The following is a 16,003-nucleotide window of genomic DNA, read 5'->3' as shown; positions in this document are numbered from 1 at the left end:
ATTCGCCTCTCAGCTGCGGGGAGCAGCCTGGCCCAGAGCTTTTTTGGTACTATACTAGGGATCGAACCCAAAGCTCCAAGCTATACCCCCAGGCCTGTTTTGTTTGTTTTTGTGGTACTGGGGATGGAACGCAGGGGCTTTCTACCTCCGGGCTATACTCCCAGACCTATTTCTTATTTGGAAACAGGGTCTCACTAAGTTGCTGAGAGCCTAAGTAGCTGAGGCTGGCTTCGAACCTGTGCGATCCTCCTGTCTCAGCCTCCCCAGCACTGGGGTTACAAGCTTGAAGCACCACACCCAGCTTAGCACAGCTTCTTTACCTGCAAAATTAGGATTTGGAAACCTTTGGCTTCCATGAGAAGCATCGTGTCTTGTCTCAGGACCCAGCTCCTCTGGCATTATCTGAGCAAATGCCCTCAAAGTGTCAGGCATGAGCTGCCCTTTTTACATACTGTCTCTTCTGCCTGGAATACCTGTTTGTTGAAAATCAAGATCCAGTTGCTACCTCGATCGGGTGCTCACAGGCCAAGCTTCCTCGACTGTATTTGTTGACCCTGTGGTCTGCTTTGTTCCTGTGCGTGTTGCCCCAATGACACTGAGAGCCACACAGACCTGCAAGTGTGTCGTTTTAATTTTAAGATGGTGTCTAACATGTTGCAGGGGCCTCCAGGGGTCCAGTCCAAACAGGGAAAAGAGACAGGGCCTGTCCTGTCTCCAGTGCCAACTGTCGGTGACAGCTGAGGCCTTGGGAGGGAGCAGAGGCCTCCCTGCAGGGGATCTGGGCAGCGGCAGGCAGGCACTGGGAGGGCTTAGGTCTGTCCTGGGGGGCGCTGGGACATTGGAGATTGGCACCTGCCCCCAGGCTTGGCCTCCGTCCCCATTGACCCACTTGTGCTTGCCCAAGTCCACTGCACAGGCGTTCAGGATCCTTTCCCCGTGAGCCAAGACATGTCTCCAGTCCTGCGGAAATGACGGAGGCTGAGTCAGGCAGAAGAAGGCAGCAGGTCCCCCACTCTGAGCACCAGGGGCAGCTGATTGCTGAGGACAGGAAGGGGCCTGCTCCTTGTCAGACCCGGGTGCCCAGAGGAGAGCGCACTTGGGCAGGGGTGCGGGGAGAGACTCAGGAGAACAGGAGATACAGAGGACACACGTACTTGCTGTGCAGCATAAACAGCCTTTGCGAAGGCAAGAGGGAGAAACAAAGAAGGCCAGGGAAAGAGCATGTCATTCATCACATCTGCTCCCGGTCTCCATTATCTTTAGCCTAAGGCCTACCCGGGTCCCATAGCCGCCGGCCCCTAGTGGCTTCCAGGATGTCCCCAGTCCCTGGAGAATTTCTGAATGTAGATCAGGCCACAAGGACTCTCGTTGGCACCATGCTGGAGTGAGGTGCCTCCCAGGCCCCAAACAACCATTCCTATCTCTGTGCAGGATGCGTCGAGGCTGTCCGTAGCTGTTTCCTCCTCTAGCTTCTGCCAGCTCAGCACAGTCACATGCAGTTAGGGGTCCAGAGCTGCCCTGACACCTCCCCAAAGAGCTGGCCCTGCCCTAGGACACATTCTGCCCCCTGTAGACATATAACCAGCCAGCCCTCAGACCACAGTCTTTGCCCCGTACTACCCCAAGAGGGTGGGCAAGGGCCCTGGAGGACTGAGGGGGAGGCTGGCCATCACACCCATGTGAGCCAATCCTTGGGGGCTTTCACTCCACCCCAAATCCCCCCACACTCACTCCACCTCCCGCTTCCGGATGGCACGGCCAGAGCCCAGCACCTCGGCCACCTTTGACACGATGGGATCGTAGTTCATGCTGGCCACAGCGATCACCTCGTCGCCCCTGCAGAGAGAGGGCGCTGAGGCTGAGGACTTGGCAGCAGCGCGACTTCTTTCTTGCTTTCTGTTTTTCTTTCTTCTCTTTTTTTCTTTTTTCTTTTTTTTTTTTTTTTGTCCTGGGATTGAACCCAGGGCATTATACCTCAGAGCTATACCCCTAGCCCCTTTTTTAAAAATTTATTTTGAAATAGTCTCATTGCTGGGTGTGGTGGCGCTCACCTGGAATCTCAGTACTTAGGAGGCTGAGACAGGAGGATGGCAAGTAAGTAGTGAGGCTCTCAGCAACCTAGCGAGACCCTGCTTCAAGACAAAAAGTAAAAAAGGGCTGGGGATGCAGCTCAGAGGCCAAATGCCCCTGGGTTCAATAATTCGCACGAGAGGGAGAGGGAGAGGGAGAGGGAGAGGGAGAGGGAGAGAGAGAGAGAGAGAGAGAGAGAGAGAGAGAGAGAGAGAGAGAGAGAGAGAGAGAGGTGGATTTACTAAGTTGCCCAGGTTAGCCTCAAACCTTCAGTCTCCTGTACTGGGCTTACAGATGGTACCACCACTCCCTGCAGCAACAACTACCTGAACTCTACCCCCAGCCCCATTTTATTTTACTTTTGGTGGCACTCGGGATTAAACCCAGAGGCATTCTACCTCTGAGCTTCATTTTTAATTTACCCCCCACTATATTTTTTCTTTCTTTCTTTCTTTGCTTTTCTTTTCTTTTTGTGGGTCTGGGGCTGGAACCCAGAGGCATTTGACCTCCGAGCTACAACCCCTGCCCATTTTTTTTTTTTTTTTTTTGAAACAGGGTCTCACTGAGTTGCGAAGGACCTCACTAAGTAGCTGAGGCTGTCCGCGAACCGTGATCCTCCGGTCTCAGCCTCCCGAATGCTGGGATTACAAACATGTGCCACCACGCCCGGCTTATTCTTTATTTTGAAACAGGGTCTCAATACGTTGCAGAGCGCCTCACTCAGTAGCTGAGGCTAGCTGCAAACCTGCGATCCTCCGCCTGTGTCAGCTTCCCAAGTACTGGGGTTGCAGGTATGTGCCACCAGGCCAGGCTATGAGCTGTCCTTCTTGAAGACGGGGACGGAAATCTGCTCACCTGGGCCCCTGGGAGACATCTTGCTGGGGCGTCAGGATCACGCAACCCTCCCTATTGGTACCAGCACAGGATTCAGGTGCCCCTTGGGAAGCCCCGGGCCTACCCAAGACCCCCTCACCTGTCTGCCCTCTGCCCCTCGGCCCACCGTGGGGCTTAGCCCCCTCCCCAGGAGCTTTCTCCGGCCTGAGTCTCCCTTCCCGACCCACTCCCGCCACGTCGCGCCCCTTGTTCTCACTTGGTGTAAAAAGCCACAAACTTCAGCTCCTCCAGGTCCCCCTGGATGATGACGTCATCGAAGCCCTCTCCGTAGCCTGTGGGAGGGGTGGGGACTTCACAGGCGCCGGGCCCTCCCTGGACACCCTCTCGGCCCTCCTCCTCCGATTGGGCAGTGTCTGGCCCCGCCCCCAGGGAGCTCCCTGTCGCGTCTCCCTGGAGGGTCGTGGCCCCGCCCCGCCCGAGGAGCCTGGGTTACCCGCGTATCGCAGACTCTTGCCGAACATAGCCGTCCACAGGTAGGGCACGGTGTTGATCTCCGCCTCCTGGGCCAGCATGTTCTGGGCTGCCACACGCCCTGCGGGACCCAGGGCTGTGAGAACCCCAACCCTTGCCCTCACCACCGCCACACTGCCTGCCCCGGTGCTCTGGGGACCCATGGCAGTGCGCTGCTCCTGGACTCCCTAGAGATCTACAGGCACGCGTGTTTCGGCCCACTGCCCTCCGCTGGCTGGTGCAGAGGGCCCCTGACTCCAAGCCAGGCGCCTAGGGCGCTCCTCTGGAGAATCTGAATGCGGAAAGCGCCCTGCCTCTCTGGCAGGTCAGCTTTTGGGATTGCCTGCCTACTCACGGTTCAACATTTCAACCATGCACACAGACAGCTAATCAGACCCCTCAAGAAGGAAGACGGAGGCGAATAGAGCACGAGGGCCAGGAAAACAGAAATGACAGCCACAGGCAGGCCCCAGAGAAAAAAAGAAAAACAGGATGGGCGACTTCCCAGTGTCTCTAAGGCCTCACCAGACCTCATAGCTGGACAGACATGGATCCTCCCAGTTAGATCCTAAACCCTAATTATGTTTGGCTGAGGTGTATGTAGCCTTTGGTTCTTTACAATCTGGCAGCATCGACAGCGTGACGAACTTGAATCAAAGTTGGTACCAGGAGTGGGGCTTCAAGCAGCAGACCTTCCGGTAATGATGAAGGCAGAGGAAGCGTGCAGGTGGGCCCTGGGGTGGTCCCTTGTCCCAGGCTGGGAGTCGGGCAGACCTCTCTCTGAGGCACTGAAATGTCTAACTTGCTGGCACCTGCAGCTTAGGGGCCCCGGCCAAGTATGTGCTATGGGTGAAGCTTAGAGAACTTGGCGTCCACCAGATGTAGGGGGGGGAAGCTATTCCACAGAAATGACAATGTCCACTGAGCCCAGGCTAGATGGCCACCCCCAGGAGCCTGTGCCAGGCAACTGAGTTCACAGCGAGGGTCCAGTGGCCCAAAGAAGACAGAAACACTTAATGGGAAGCTGTTAAATCCCTCTGTTCCAGCTGAATGTGGTGATGCATGCCTGTAATCCCAGTACTTGGGAGGCTGATACAGGAGGATTGCAAGTCTGCAGCCAGCCTCAGCAATTTGGCGAGGCTCTCAGCAATTTAGTGAGACCCTGTTTCAAAATAAAAAATAAAATAAGGCTGGGGGTGTAACTCAGAGGTAGAACACCCCTGGGTTCAATCCCCAGTACCAATAAACAAACAAACAAATAAACAAAGACATAATCCCTCTGTCCCTCTCCAGGGGACTGCACAGGTGGGTCAGGAATTCTGCAGAATATGTGTCCTTGAGGACAAGAGGAAAGGAGAGACTGGTGAAAGGACCCCTGGGGTGGGAAGCTGTGCTGGCCAAATATTCAGAAGGATATTTGAGGTGAGCCAAGGGCTCGCTGTGCCCGCTGGCCTGTTCACCTGATGGAGCTGGCCAGACAGGCCGCTGGGAGCCTTGAGTGCCTAACACAAGGGCCAGGCCACCAGGCCAGCACCAGAGGCATGGGCCCGGGAGGAGGCGGAGGCCCTGGGCCAGCCTCCTGCCCCGCGTGCCGAGGGCGGGCCGTACCCTGGACGTGCGCCATCTGCCAGTGGGGGATGTTCACTTTGCGGTTGTTTCTTCCGGCCAGGGGAAAGGTGACGGCATCGCCCGCCGCGAACACACCTGGGATGTTGGTCTGCATCATCTGCGGAGAGGGCCCAGGGCTCTGCGGTGGGACAGGGCCCGCCTGGACCCCGCCACCCCACCCTGCACCCCGCCGCCCTGCCCGCCCACCTTGTTGACAGGGATGAAGCCGCGGGAGTCCAGACCGATGCCACTCTGCCTCAGGAAGCCCGTGGCGGGCACCGCACCTGACGGAACGGAGGCTCCCACGTCCATGACAGTCCGCCTTCCCGTCACACTGCCTGCCGGCCCGAGCCTAACTGACCTTCCTCAGCACCTGCCCTGGGTCCTCACGCGCCCCAACCCTCTGTCCACACCCCTGCAGACTCCCGCGCCTCCCCGTGGGGCGCACCACACAGCCCGCAGCCCGCGGAGGGCCCAGGAAGCCGAGCTTCTCCAGTGCCCGGCTGCCACCTCCCCAGGTGCCCTCCCCTGTCCCCTTCATGTGTTGTAGGGACCAGCAAGAGGCTTGTCTGGTTCCCAGGGCGTGGGGCTGAGCCTGGAGCAGTTGGGGGCGTGCTCGTGGGGGGCCTGGGCTAAGCCGGGCACACGTGTCTCCCAGCAACCCCAGGAAGTGGGTACTGCTGGGGTAGCTGTGTACAGCTGTGGAACTCAGGCTGGGGCACAGGGGGGCTGGATCAAGGCCAGCTGGCTGTGTGGTGGCTCTGCCAGGGCGCCCACCGCACGTCTACTCACCGATGCCCACCACGCAGACATCCGCCCGCACCACCTTGCCGCTCTTCAGCACCACTTCCTTCAGCTGTGGGGAGTGGCCGTGAGCGCGAGGCCCCGGGGCCCGGGGACATGAGGGGCAGGGGACAGAGAGAGGGAGGCAGAGGCCCACCTTCCCCTCCTGGGCCCGCAGCTCCGACACCTCCGTCTGCATGTAGAACTTGACCCGATTGTTCTCAAACATCTGGCAGAGTGGGAGGGTGGGTGGGCGGTGAGGATGGGCGGCCAGGGGTGGGCTGGACAACCCAGGACCAGGGGCCAGGCGGCTCACCTTCAAGAGGGCGCGACCCACGCGCTCCCCCAGGAACCGCCGGAAGGGCGTCTCCTCCAGCTCCACCACAGACACAGAGTGAGCCTTCTCGGTCAGGTAGGCGGCCACCTCCATGCCTAGGCAGTGGGCAGGGGCAGCGGACTGGCACCCGGCACCTCCCAGAGCCGGCAGCTCCCGGCCTCCCGCCCCCAGCTGCTCACCCAGGAAGCCAGCTCCCACGACCACAGCATTGCGGCCCCGGGCCAGCCTCCCCACGCGGTTGGCGTCCTCCGGCGTCCGGATGGTGAACACATTTTCTGCCTCCTTGCCTTTGCAGCTCAGGGTCTTAGGGCTGAGACCGGAGGCGTCAGCCAGGCCCTCCCTTTGGGGGCCCCACCAGGTGTCCCAGGGGAGCAGGAGGGGCCCCACCTGCTCCCAGGTGCCAGCAGCAGCTTGCTGTACTCCAGCGTGAAGCCGTCCTTGAACACGGCCCTCTTGCTCCTCACGTCCACCGTGACCACCTGGACCCCCAGCAGAGTGGGCCTGGCGCGCACCTGGCCTCCACGCCCACTCCCGCCATCCTGCCATGTGCCCAGAACCCAGCAAGACTTTTTTTTTGTACTGGGGACTGACCCAGGGGCACTCTACCTCTGAGCTGATCTATATCCTTTTTATTTCTTACTCTTTTTCTTCTTCTTTTTTTTTTTTTTTTTTTGTACTGGGGATGGAACCCAGGGGCTTTCTACCTCCAGGCTACACTCCCAGACCTATTTTATACTTTATTTGGAAACAGGGTCTCACTAAGTTGCTGAGAGCCTCATTAAGTAGCTGCGGCTGGCTTCAAACCTGCATGATCCTGCTGTCCCAGCCGCTCAAGTACTGGGATTACAGGCATGGCCTCAGCTCCTGGCTCCTCCCAGCCCCCAGCTGTCCAGTCCTGAGTAGGTGGACCATCTCCCCAGACCCTAGCAGTCTGTGTGTGCGCAGTATGGCCTCAGGGGCCTGAACAATGGGGCGGGAAGGGCAGAGTCCCTCCCCCGCCACTGCCAGGGGCCTGCAGGGCCTGAGGCCCCAAGGACCGCCGATCCCTCCCGGCCTCTTTCCCATCCTGACCTCTTACCTGGGCCTCTGTGAGCACCTCGATGCCATAGGCCCGGAAGAACTCCTTGGGCCTCAGGGCCAGCTCCTCAGGTTGTGTGTCCAGGGACTGCAGGACAGAGCCCCCCTCAGACAGGGCCACTGTTGCATTTCACAGCAAAGGACATGGTGCCCGCCCTGGCTTGGGGGTGCTGTAGGACAGAACTCATAAAGCCCAGATCTTTAGGAGTACCTCGAATGGACCTGGTACGAGGGGAGAGGGAAGCTAGACCGACCCAAGATGGGTCAAAGAGGCTCCCAGCCTGACAAGGACCCAAGGGAGAGGAGCCACTGTGCCCTGGCCGGTCCCCCACCTTGCTGAGCTTGGGCCGGTCGTACGGGAGATGCCGGTCAAGCGTGCACAGGACGATCCTGTCTGAGAAGCCTTCCTGCCGCAGTGTCTCCGCGCACACCAGGCCGGCAGCACCTGAGGGAGGGGGCTGGACATGGTTTCTCCCCATCCCCCAGCCCCACCACCGCTCTGCCCGGGTGACCTCAACACTGACCTGCGCCTATGATGAGCACGTTGGTGTTGCCGCTGTGCCCGGCACTTGGAGAGATACACTTGGCCATTACCTTAGTTCTTCGCTGCAGCTGCAGGGCCTGGGGGGGACAGCGGTAGGGACAGCTGGCAACTGCAGTCATCCCATCGGGCCAGAACCTGCTGCTCAGCCTGGCCTCGGCCCGCTGTGCTGAGCGCTTGGCCCGGCCGCACAGCCAGGCCCCCTCAGGCCTCAGAGCCCTGCAAGCTCTTCTCAGAACCAAGATGCCCTCCCTGCCTGTGCCTGGGACCCCAGCCTTCCCCTCACCTGTTTGCTGGCCCGGACATACACCTTCTCCTTCTCGATCTTCACCTGAAAGGGTAGCACAGCTCAGGACCAGATTCTGGGGTGCTTCAGCCCCTGGCTCTGCACCCCCGGGCCTTGTTCCCCAGGCCGCACGCCAAGCCCCACCTGGAACTTGTGCAGACTGTCCAGGCCGGGGAAGTCCTCCAGGTCCCCGGTGCTGATGTTGAAGCAGGCGCCATGCCAGGGACAGCGCACCCGGCCACGGGACAGCACTCCTGGAGGACGGGTGCCAGGTTCGGAGCCACCAGCAAGGCTCCTCTCCAAGGACCCTGGCACCTGGGGTCCTTTCCCCAGCCCAGGAGACCCCATGACAGATGGGGAGCCCAGGGCCCAGGAAGGAGCCCCCTGCAGGCAGGTCCTGTCCCCCACCCCTACCTCCGAGTACACCCCGTCCTACCGTCCGTCCGTCTCACCTTTGACCAAGGGCGCGCCATAGTGTGGGCACTTGTGGCCCACTGCATGGAACTCCCCGTTGTCCTTCACCAGCAACACCTTTCCCCAGCCCAGCTCCACCTCCCGCATCCTGGGGAGAGGCTGTTCTCAGGGGCCCAGCCTGCAGGGGCAGGCCCAGGCAGCCGACCAGGAGCAGGGCAGGCAGGGCCACCCCTCCCGCCTCCGCGCCGGCACCCACTGTCCATTCTCCAGGTCCTTGACGTGGCCGACGGCGGCCTCCACGCAGTCCTGCGGGCCGGGGTAGGGGTGCGGGGCGGGCAGGCGCTCCTCGGTGTGGAAGTGGCGAGCAGTGCCATTGCCCTGGTAGGCGCGGGGGCTGCCCTTGCCGCTGGCGGACAGCTCCTCCTTGCCCCGCTCCTTCTCAGGCAGCACCACCTCGATCTTGAGTTCCACTGTGGGTGGGGACACGCCGTGAGCCCCCTCCCCGGCTCCAACAGTGCCAGCAGGCTCAGTCCTGCCTCCTCCCCAGAAAGCCCTCTGTACCCCAGGAAAGAGAGAGAGGTGCGGCAACAGAGGGGCCTTTCTCAACCTGCTGAAATAGTTTCTGCATATTTTCTTTATGTTTTCTTTTCTTTTCTTTTCTTTTTCTTTTTTTTATTTTTGCATGACTAGGAATTGAACCTAGGGGCATTCTAGGTTCCAAGCCATACCCCCAGCCCTATTTTTTTTTTTTTTTTTTTTTTGCCGGTCTGGGGATGGAACCCAGGGCCATTTGACCTCTGAGCTACACCCCCTGCCTTATTTTTTGTTCTTTATTTTGAAACAGGGTCTCACTGAGTTGCAGAGGGCCTCACTAAGTAGCTGAGGCTGGCCACGAACTGCGATCCTCTGGTCTCAGCCTCCCGAATGCTGGGATGACAAGCGTGCGCCACCACGCCCGGCTCTTTTTCTATGCTTGGCAGTGCTGAGGATTCGACCCAGAGCCTCTGCAGGCTACACATATGCTAGATACGCCGGACAAGTGCTCTGCCACTGAGCTATAGCCCCAGCCTGCCTGCCTGCATGCCCCCTAAACTGGGAATTGAAGCCAGGGATATTCTACCACTGGGCTACACCCCCAGCTCCCCTTTTTGTGGTACTGTGGATTGAACCCAGGGACATTCTACCTGCGAGCTACCCCCCCTTATTTTGTATTCTTTATTTTGAAACAGAGTCTCACTGAATTGCAAAGGGCCTAAGTAGTAGCTGACCCTCCTGTCTCAGCCTCCCGAATGCTGGGATTACAAGTGTGCGCTGCCACGTCTGGCTCCAGCCTCTCTTTTCTAGTTTTTATTTTGGTGGTACTGGGGATGGAACCCAGGGGCCTTCTACCTCTGGGCTACACTCCCAGACCTATTTTTATATTTTATTTGGAGACAGGGTCTCTTAAGCCAGCAAGGCTGGTTTCGAACCTACGTGATCCTCTTGTCTCAGCCTCCCAAGTGCGGGGATTACAAGTGTGCGCCACCATGCCCAGCTCCAGCCTCTTTTAATATATATATTTTTTCTTTTTTTTGTGATACTGGGAATTAAACCCTGGGACATTCTACATCTGAGCTACCAACCCTAGCCCTTTTTTATTTAGTTTTGAAACAGGGTCTCACTAGGTTTGTTGAGAGTCTCACTACATTCTGAGGCTATTCTCAAACTTGCAACCTTCCTATCTGAGCCTTCCAAGTGCCACCATGCCTAGCTCATATATTTATTTGTTTGTTTGTTTGTTTGTTTGTTTTAGTACTAGGGGTTGACCCCAGTGGCATTTTACCGTCAAGCTATCCCCCCAGAACTTCTCTGTGTCACTGAGGATTGAACCAAGAGGAGCTACCTCGGAGCTATACCCAAGCCCTATTTTATTTTGTTGTTTGGAAAGAAGGTCTCACTAAGTTGTGGAAGGCCTCACAAGGTTACTGAGGCTGGCCTTGAAACTGTGATCCTCCTGTCTCAGCTTCCCAGGTACTGAGATTTTTTTTTTTGAAACAGGGTCTGAGGCCGGGCATGGTGGTACATGCTTGTAATCCCAGAAATTGGGAGGTAGAGACTGGAGGATCACAATTCGAGGACAGCTGCAGCTACTTAGTGAGGCCCTCTGCAACTCAGTGAGACCCTATTCCAAAACAAAGAATAAAAAAATAGGACTGGGGGAGTAGCTGGGAGGTAGAATGCCCCTGGGGTCCATCCATAGTACAGAAAAAAAAAAGAAAAAGAAAAAAGAAAAGAAAGAAAGAAAGAGAAAAAGAAAGAAAAGAGGGTCTGGCTAACTTGCTGAGACCTCTCAAAGTTGTTGAGGCTGTCCTCCAGTCTGCAGTCCTCCTCTCTCAGCCTCCCAGGTACAGGTATGTACCACTGTACCCAGATTTGGCTTCCTAATTTTTTTAATGTGTGTGTGGTACTGGGGATGAAACCTGGGGGCTTTTCACCTCCAAGCTACACCCCAACTTCTCACAGCAGCGATTCTCACCAGTTCGAGACTCATTGGGTTCCTGAGCCCTGGGTTCCTGGTGTCCACAGGCAGGGTCAGGGTCAGGGAGTAGAGCCCAGCAGAGAGGCGTGGACACAGACCTGCCCACGAGGTCACCTCCTGATGGGCCCGATCTAAGACGCTCACTTTCTTCATGCTTTTCTACATTCCTAGAACATGCCTGGGGTATTTTTCTAATTAGACAGGAACAATAAACAGAATTTTTAGCAGCAATAATCCGGCTTCCCAGGCAGCTGCAGCGGGGAAGAGGCTAAGCCTGAGGAAGCTAAGCCTGGGGCCCAGCATGGGCCTGTGGGGGCAGGAGGTGCCTCTCCCGTCCCCAAGGCGCCAGGGCCTCCAGACCTCTCCTAGCCTCCCCTCAGCTCCCCTGACACCAGACCTCTACAACCAAAGGACCCAAGAATCGGGGGGCCTTTTCTGTGGTACTGGGGATTGAACCCAGGGCCATTCTACCTCTGAGCTACACCCCCAGCCCTATTCCTTAGTCTTTATTTTGAAATAGGATCTCACTAAGTTGCAGAGGGCCTCACTAAGTAGCTGAGGCTGGCCACAATCCGCGATCCTCCTGTCTCAGCCTCCCAAATGCCGGGATTCTAGGCATGCACCGCCACACCTGGTTTATTCTTTATTTTTTGAAACAGGGTCTCACTAAGCTGCAGAGAGCCTCACTAAGCATCCGAAGCTGGCTGAGAATCCAAGATCCCCCGGACTCAGCCTCCCAAGTACTGGGATTACAAGTGTGGGCTGCCATGCCCGGCTCAAGGACCCAAAAACCTTGCAAGTATACCTTCTGGCTTTTGCCTGTACCCAGTCACTTGGCCTGGGTTGCCATCCTGCCAGGTCCTGGCTAACTCCTACCCAGGAACAGTTTTGGGGTTCCTGGCGCAGCCCAGCAGGGCACCCCGCTCCTGCCGGCTAACCCCCACCCTATCCTGGCCCCTTTCACTCCCAGGCCCGTCCCAGCCCGCAGCTCAGTCAGCTCCCCTCGCTGAGGGCCTGGTAGGGAGAGTGCAGGAGCCCGGCCAGGCGAGGCCGTCCTGCCAGGCGGGAGAGTGTGGGTGTGCGTGTGCGGGGGTCCTCCATTTCCCACACTTTATGTAATGGTGCTAGAATGTTTTTGGAAGAATGAAAAAGAAAACTGCTTTGGTCTCAGCTGTGGGACTCCACAGGGCAGCCTGGCGGGGGCCAGTGACAGCCAAGCCGGACAGTTTTCATCCTCCACCTCCTGCTAGAAGGCTCCGAGGTGTGCTGTAGGGCTGATGTAGTCCCCCAGGAAGACTGTAAGTCAGGAGGAGCAGCAGAAGGCAGGAGTCTCCGCTCACCACACCACCAGGGACCCAGCTCCAGAACTCCCAGCCTTCCCCTCTGGGCCTAAATGCCCTAGTCATAAAGCTGAGAGGAGAGGCTGGGGAGCAGCTCCGTAGAGCGTGTGCTCAGCGTGCCCACGGCCCTGGGTTAAATCCCCAGCACCCCACCTGCACAAAGGCAGAGAGCAGGCCGGGCGTGGTGGGCACGCTTGGAATCCCAGCACTTGGGAGGGTGAGACCGCAGGATCACAGGTTCACGGCCAGCCTCAGCTATGTAGTGAGGCCTTTTGCAACTCAGTGAGACCCGGTTTCAAAATAAAGAATAAAAAATAGGGCTAGGGTGTAGCTCAGAGGTAGAATGCCGCTGGGTTCAAGTCCCAGTATTGCAAAAAATAATTTTTTTTTAAGTGTGAGAGAGAGAATAGTATCAACCTGTTTGATGATATTCAATGCTTCTCCCCTCCCTGCGGGTCTGGGGATGGAACCCAGGGGCATTCTACCTCTGAGCTACACTCCCAGCCCTATTTTTTATTCTTTATTTTGAAACAGGGTCTCACTGAGTTGCAGAGGGCCTTACTAAGTAGCTGAGGCTGTCCTCGAACTGTGATCCTCCTGTCTCAGCCTCCCAAATGCTGGGATTACAAGTGTGCACCACCAGGCCCAGCTTTCTTTTTTATTTTGAAGGCCGTTCTTGAATCTGCATTCTTCCTGTCTCAGCCTCCCAGATACTGAGATTATAGGTATGTGCCACCATACCCAAGTACACTGTCTTTGACTAGCCCCCATATTGGAAATCCTGGGGTCAGGAGTCCTAGGCAGGTCAGCCCTTTGGGGCTCTGGGGTTTTTTTTGTTTTGTTTTGTTTTTTTCCAGTACTGGTGATTGAACCCAGGGAACTTCTACCTCCAAGCTACATCCCCAGCCTATTTTTATTTTTTGTAGTACTGGGGATGGAACCCAGAGGCCTTCTAGCTCTGGGGTATGCCCCCAGAACTATTTTATATTTTACTTGGAAACAGGGTCTCACTAAGCTGCTAAGGCTGCCTGCGAACCTGCGATCCTCCTGTCTCAGCCTCCCAAGAACCAGACAAGCATGCATCACCATGCCTGGCTTTGGGGGGCCTTTTTAATTGTTATTTTGTAGTGGGGATTGAACCCAGGAGCATTCTACCTCCAAGCTACACCTTAGCCCTTTTTATTTTTTGTCTGGAAATAAGATCTCACTAGGTTGCTGAGTCTCACAACTTGCTGAGGCTGTCCTCAAACCTCTGATCCTCCTGTCTCAGTCTCCCAAGTACTCGTTATACAGGCATATGCCACCACGCCAGGCCTTTGAGGGTCCTATTTATTTATTTGCTTTTTGTTTGTTTGTTTGTTTGTTTGTTTTGGTATGGGAGTTGAACCCAGAGGCATTCTATCTTTGAACTACACCCTTAGCCTTATTTTATTTTTTATTGGGTTTTGCTAAGAGGGCCTCGCTAAGTTTCAGCAGCTAGCTTGAACCTACAATCCTCCTGTCTCAGACTTCCAAGTACTGGGGTTACAAGCATGTGCCACCATGCTCAGCCTGTTTATTTATTAGTTATTTAGGTGGAGGATTGAACCCAGGGATGTTCTGCCTGGGTTGGGATACTTTAAGAGAACCTGTAAGTCAGACGTGGTGGCACATGCTTGTAATCCCAGCATTTGGGAGGTTGGGACAGGAGGATCGTGCAGGTTCAAAGCCAGCATCAGCTACTTAGGCCCTTTGCAACTCAGTGAGACCCTGTTTCAAAAAATAAAGAATAAAAAATAGGGCTGGGGGTGTCGCTCAGAGGTAGAATGCCCCTGGGTTCCATCCCCAGTACCAAAACAAACAAAAAAACAAAACAAAACAAAAAAACAGGCATGGTGGCACACGCCTGTAATCCCTGCGCTTGGGAGGCTGAGACAGGAGGATCGCAGGTTCAAGGCCAGGCTCAGCAGCAGCAGAACCTGGAGGTGCCCCGGGTGGGGCTGACACCCTGCAGCCCTCCTGGGAGGGAGGGCTGGGGTGAAGACAGTGGCTGTCACTTGACCAACCACACCTGGAGGCACAGAGGGTGGTATAACCTGGGCTGGACCTGGTGTCCATAACACAGGGGGCCCTCTCAGGGGGGCATCGCTGGCCTCCTCCCTCCCCCAAGTTCTCCTTCAGACCCGGGAAAAGGAGAAAGGGCTGGTGCGCTCCCAGGTAACGGAGCCGATGGTATCAGGTAAGGGGAGCCGTGCGGCCAGCGGGGCCAGAGCCCGTGGCGTAGGTGGAGGCGGCCGGGCGTGGGCTGGCTTCTGGAGGCCTCTCAGGGCCTCAGTTTCCCCATCTGGGATGTGGCTGCACGTCCTACATCCCTGAATGTTATAAGGTGGGGAGAGGGCAGGTGGGGGCCTGAGGGAGAGCCCCCGGGACACGGGTTTCCAGTGGGGAGCAGATCCGCATTTCCCCAGCACCCTGAATGCAGAAGCTCCTGGAGCCAGGCAGGGCAGAGGCTGTGTTACACAGGGGCCTTCCCCAGAGAGGCCAAGGTGCTGCCTTAGGACTTGCGGCAAGACCAGAAGGGGTGAAGAAGGCAGGGACCTGTCTGCCGCACCCTCCCAGCCACTCTGAGAGTCAGGGAGGACAGGAGTGCCTGGCAGAGAGGCTCGGAGAGCTGATGGTGCCCTTCCATTCCCAGCAGAATCCAGACGCCATGCCCACCACCAGCACCCAGAGCCCCAAATAAAGAGGGGCTCCCACCGGAAGAGGTGCCTGGAAAAGCACTCCAGGTCCCCCACCCCCTCTGATCTCAGCACATTTACATTCCGGGCTCCTGCCTAGCCTGACCTACTTCGGAGGCTGGCGGAGTGCAGAAGCAGGAGGGGAGGGAGGAGGGAGGAAGGAGGAGGGAGGAGGGAGGAGGGAGGAGGAAAGGGGCAGGAGGCAGGAGGCAGGAGGCAGGAGGGAGGAGAGAGGAGGCAGGAGGGAGGAGGAAAGAGGGAGGAGGGAGGAGGCAGGAGGGAGGAGGCAGGAGGCAGGAGGGAGGAGGCAGGAGGGAGGAGAGAGGAGGCAGGAGGGAGGAGGCAGGAGGGAGGAAGCAGGAGGCAGGAGGGAGGAGGCAGGAGAAGCTCATGGAAGAGGAGGTACCTGGCTTGGGCTTGGAGAAGCAGCCGCCCATGGTGAGCGGCCAGAGGATGGGCAGCAGGCAGGAACACAGATGGCTGGGCTGTCGGAGGCCTAGGGCGCCCCCCATGGGGCTGGGCCTCCTGTGGCCCCTGGAGACACTGTGGTGGCCATCCCAGCTGGGTCTGCAGAGGACACTGGGCACATGAACACAGGGCTTTGCTGGGGCTGGTGTGGATAGACAGAGTGCCAGAGACGGACTTCGGGGATTTCTGGAAGAGTCTACATTTGAGCTGGGAACCCTTGTGGGTAGGAGACCCCAGAGGGCACCTCACTCTGAGGCCCTCCAGACTTTGTACCCAAACACCCCACTCTTTCCTTAGAATGGTCTATATACACTATTAGGAGACCCCTTTTTTATTTTCTGGTACTAGGGATTAAACCCAGAGGCATTCTACCTCCAAACTATAACTCTAGATCTGTTTATTTTTATTTTGAAACAGGGGCTGGCTACGTTGTTGAGGTTGGTCTTGAACCTGTGATCCTCCCGTGCTAGCATCCCAAGTACTGGGATTACAGGCACGCA

General features: G+C 57.1%; 1 protein-coding gene across 2 annotated transcripts; it reads right to left on the bottom strand.

The window, feature by feature from the left end:
• Window positions 1-920: 920 nt before the first annotated feature.
• Window positions 921-15,472, bottom strand: AIFM3 (AIF family member 3; the record flags this gene model as incomplete). Of its 2 annotated transcripts, XM_080717382.1 has the most annotated exons (20): window positions 921-960; window positions 1,155-1,175; window positions 1,732-1,836; window positions 3,161-3,236; window positions 3,398-3,496; window positions 5,023-5,140; window positions 5,230-5,306; window positions 5,815-5,878; window positions 5,963-6,034; window positions 6,122-6,237; window positions 6,322-6,452; window positions 6,530-6,621; window positions 7,221-7,307; window positions 7,552-7,664; window positions 7,744-7,840; window positions 8,047-8,091; window positions 8,191-8,300; window positions 8,499-8,608; window positions 8,717-8,930; window positions 15,442-15,472. In XM_080717382.1, 20 exons carry the CDS (start codon window positions 15,470-15,472, stop codon window positions 921-923), a joined length of 1,818 nt encoding a protein of 605 aa, XP_080573508.1. The 2 variants fall into 2 exon arrangements, with proteins under 2 accessions (XP_080573508.1, XP_080573509.1); XM_080717383.1 differs by lacking the exon at window positions 1,155-1,175.
• Between the last annotated feature and the right edge of the window lie 531 nt (window positions 15,473-16,003).

Source organism: Muscardinus avellanarius, assembly GCF_963383645.1.
Source record: "Muscardinus avellanarius genome assembly, chromosome: 21".
NCBI lineage: Eukaryota > Metazoa > Chordata > Mammalia > Rodentia > Gliridae > Muscardinus > Muscardinus avellanarius.
The sequence above is the reverse complement of the archived record's forward strand: the minus strand, read 5'-3'. Positions and strand labels throughout refer to the sequence as shown.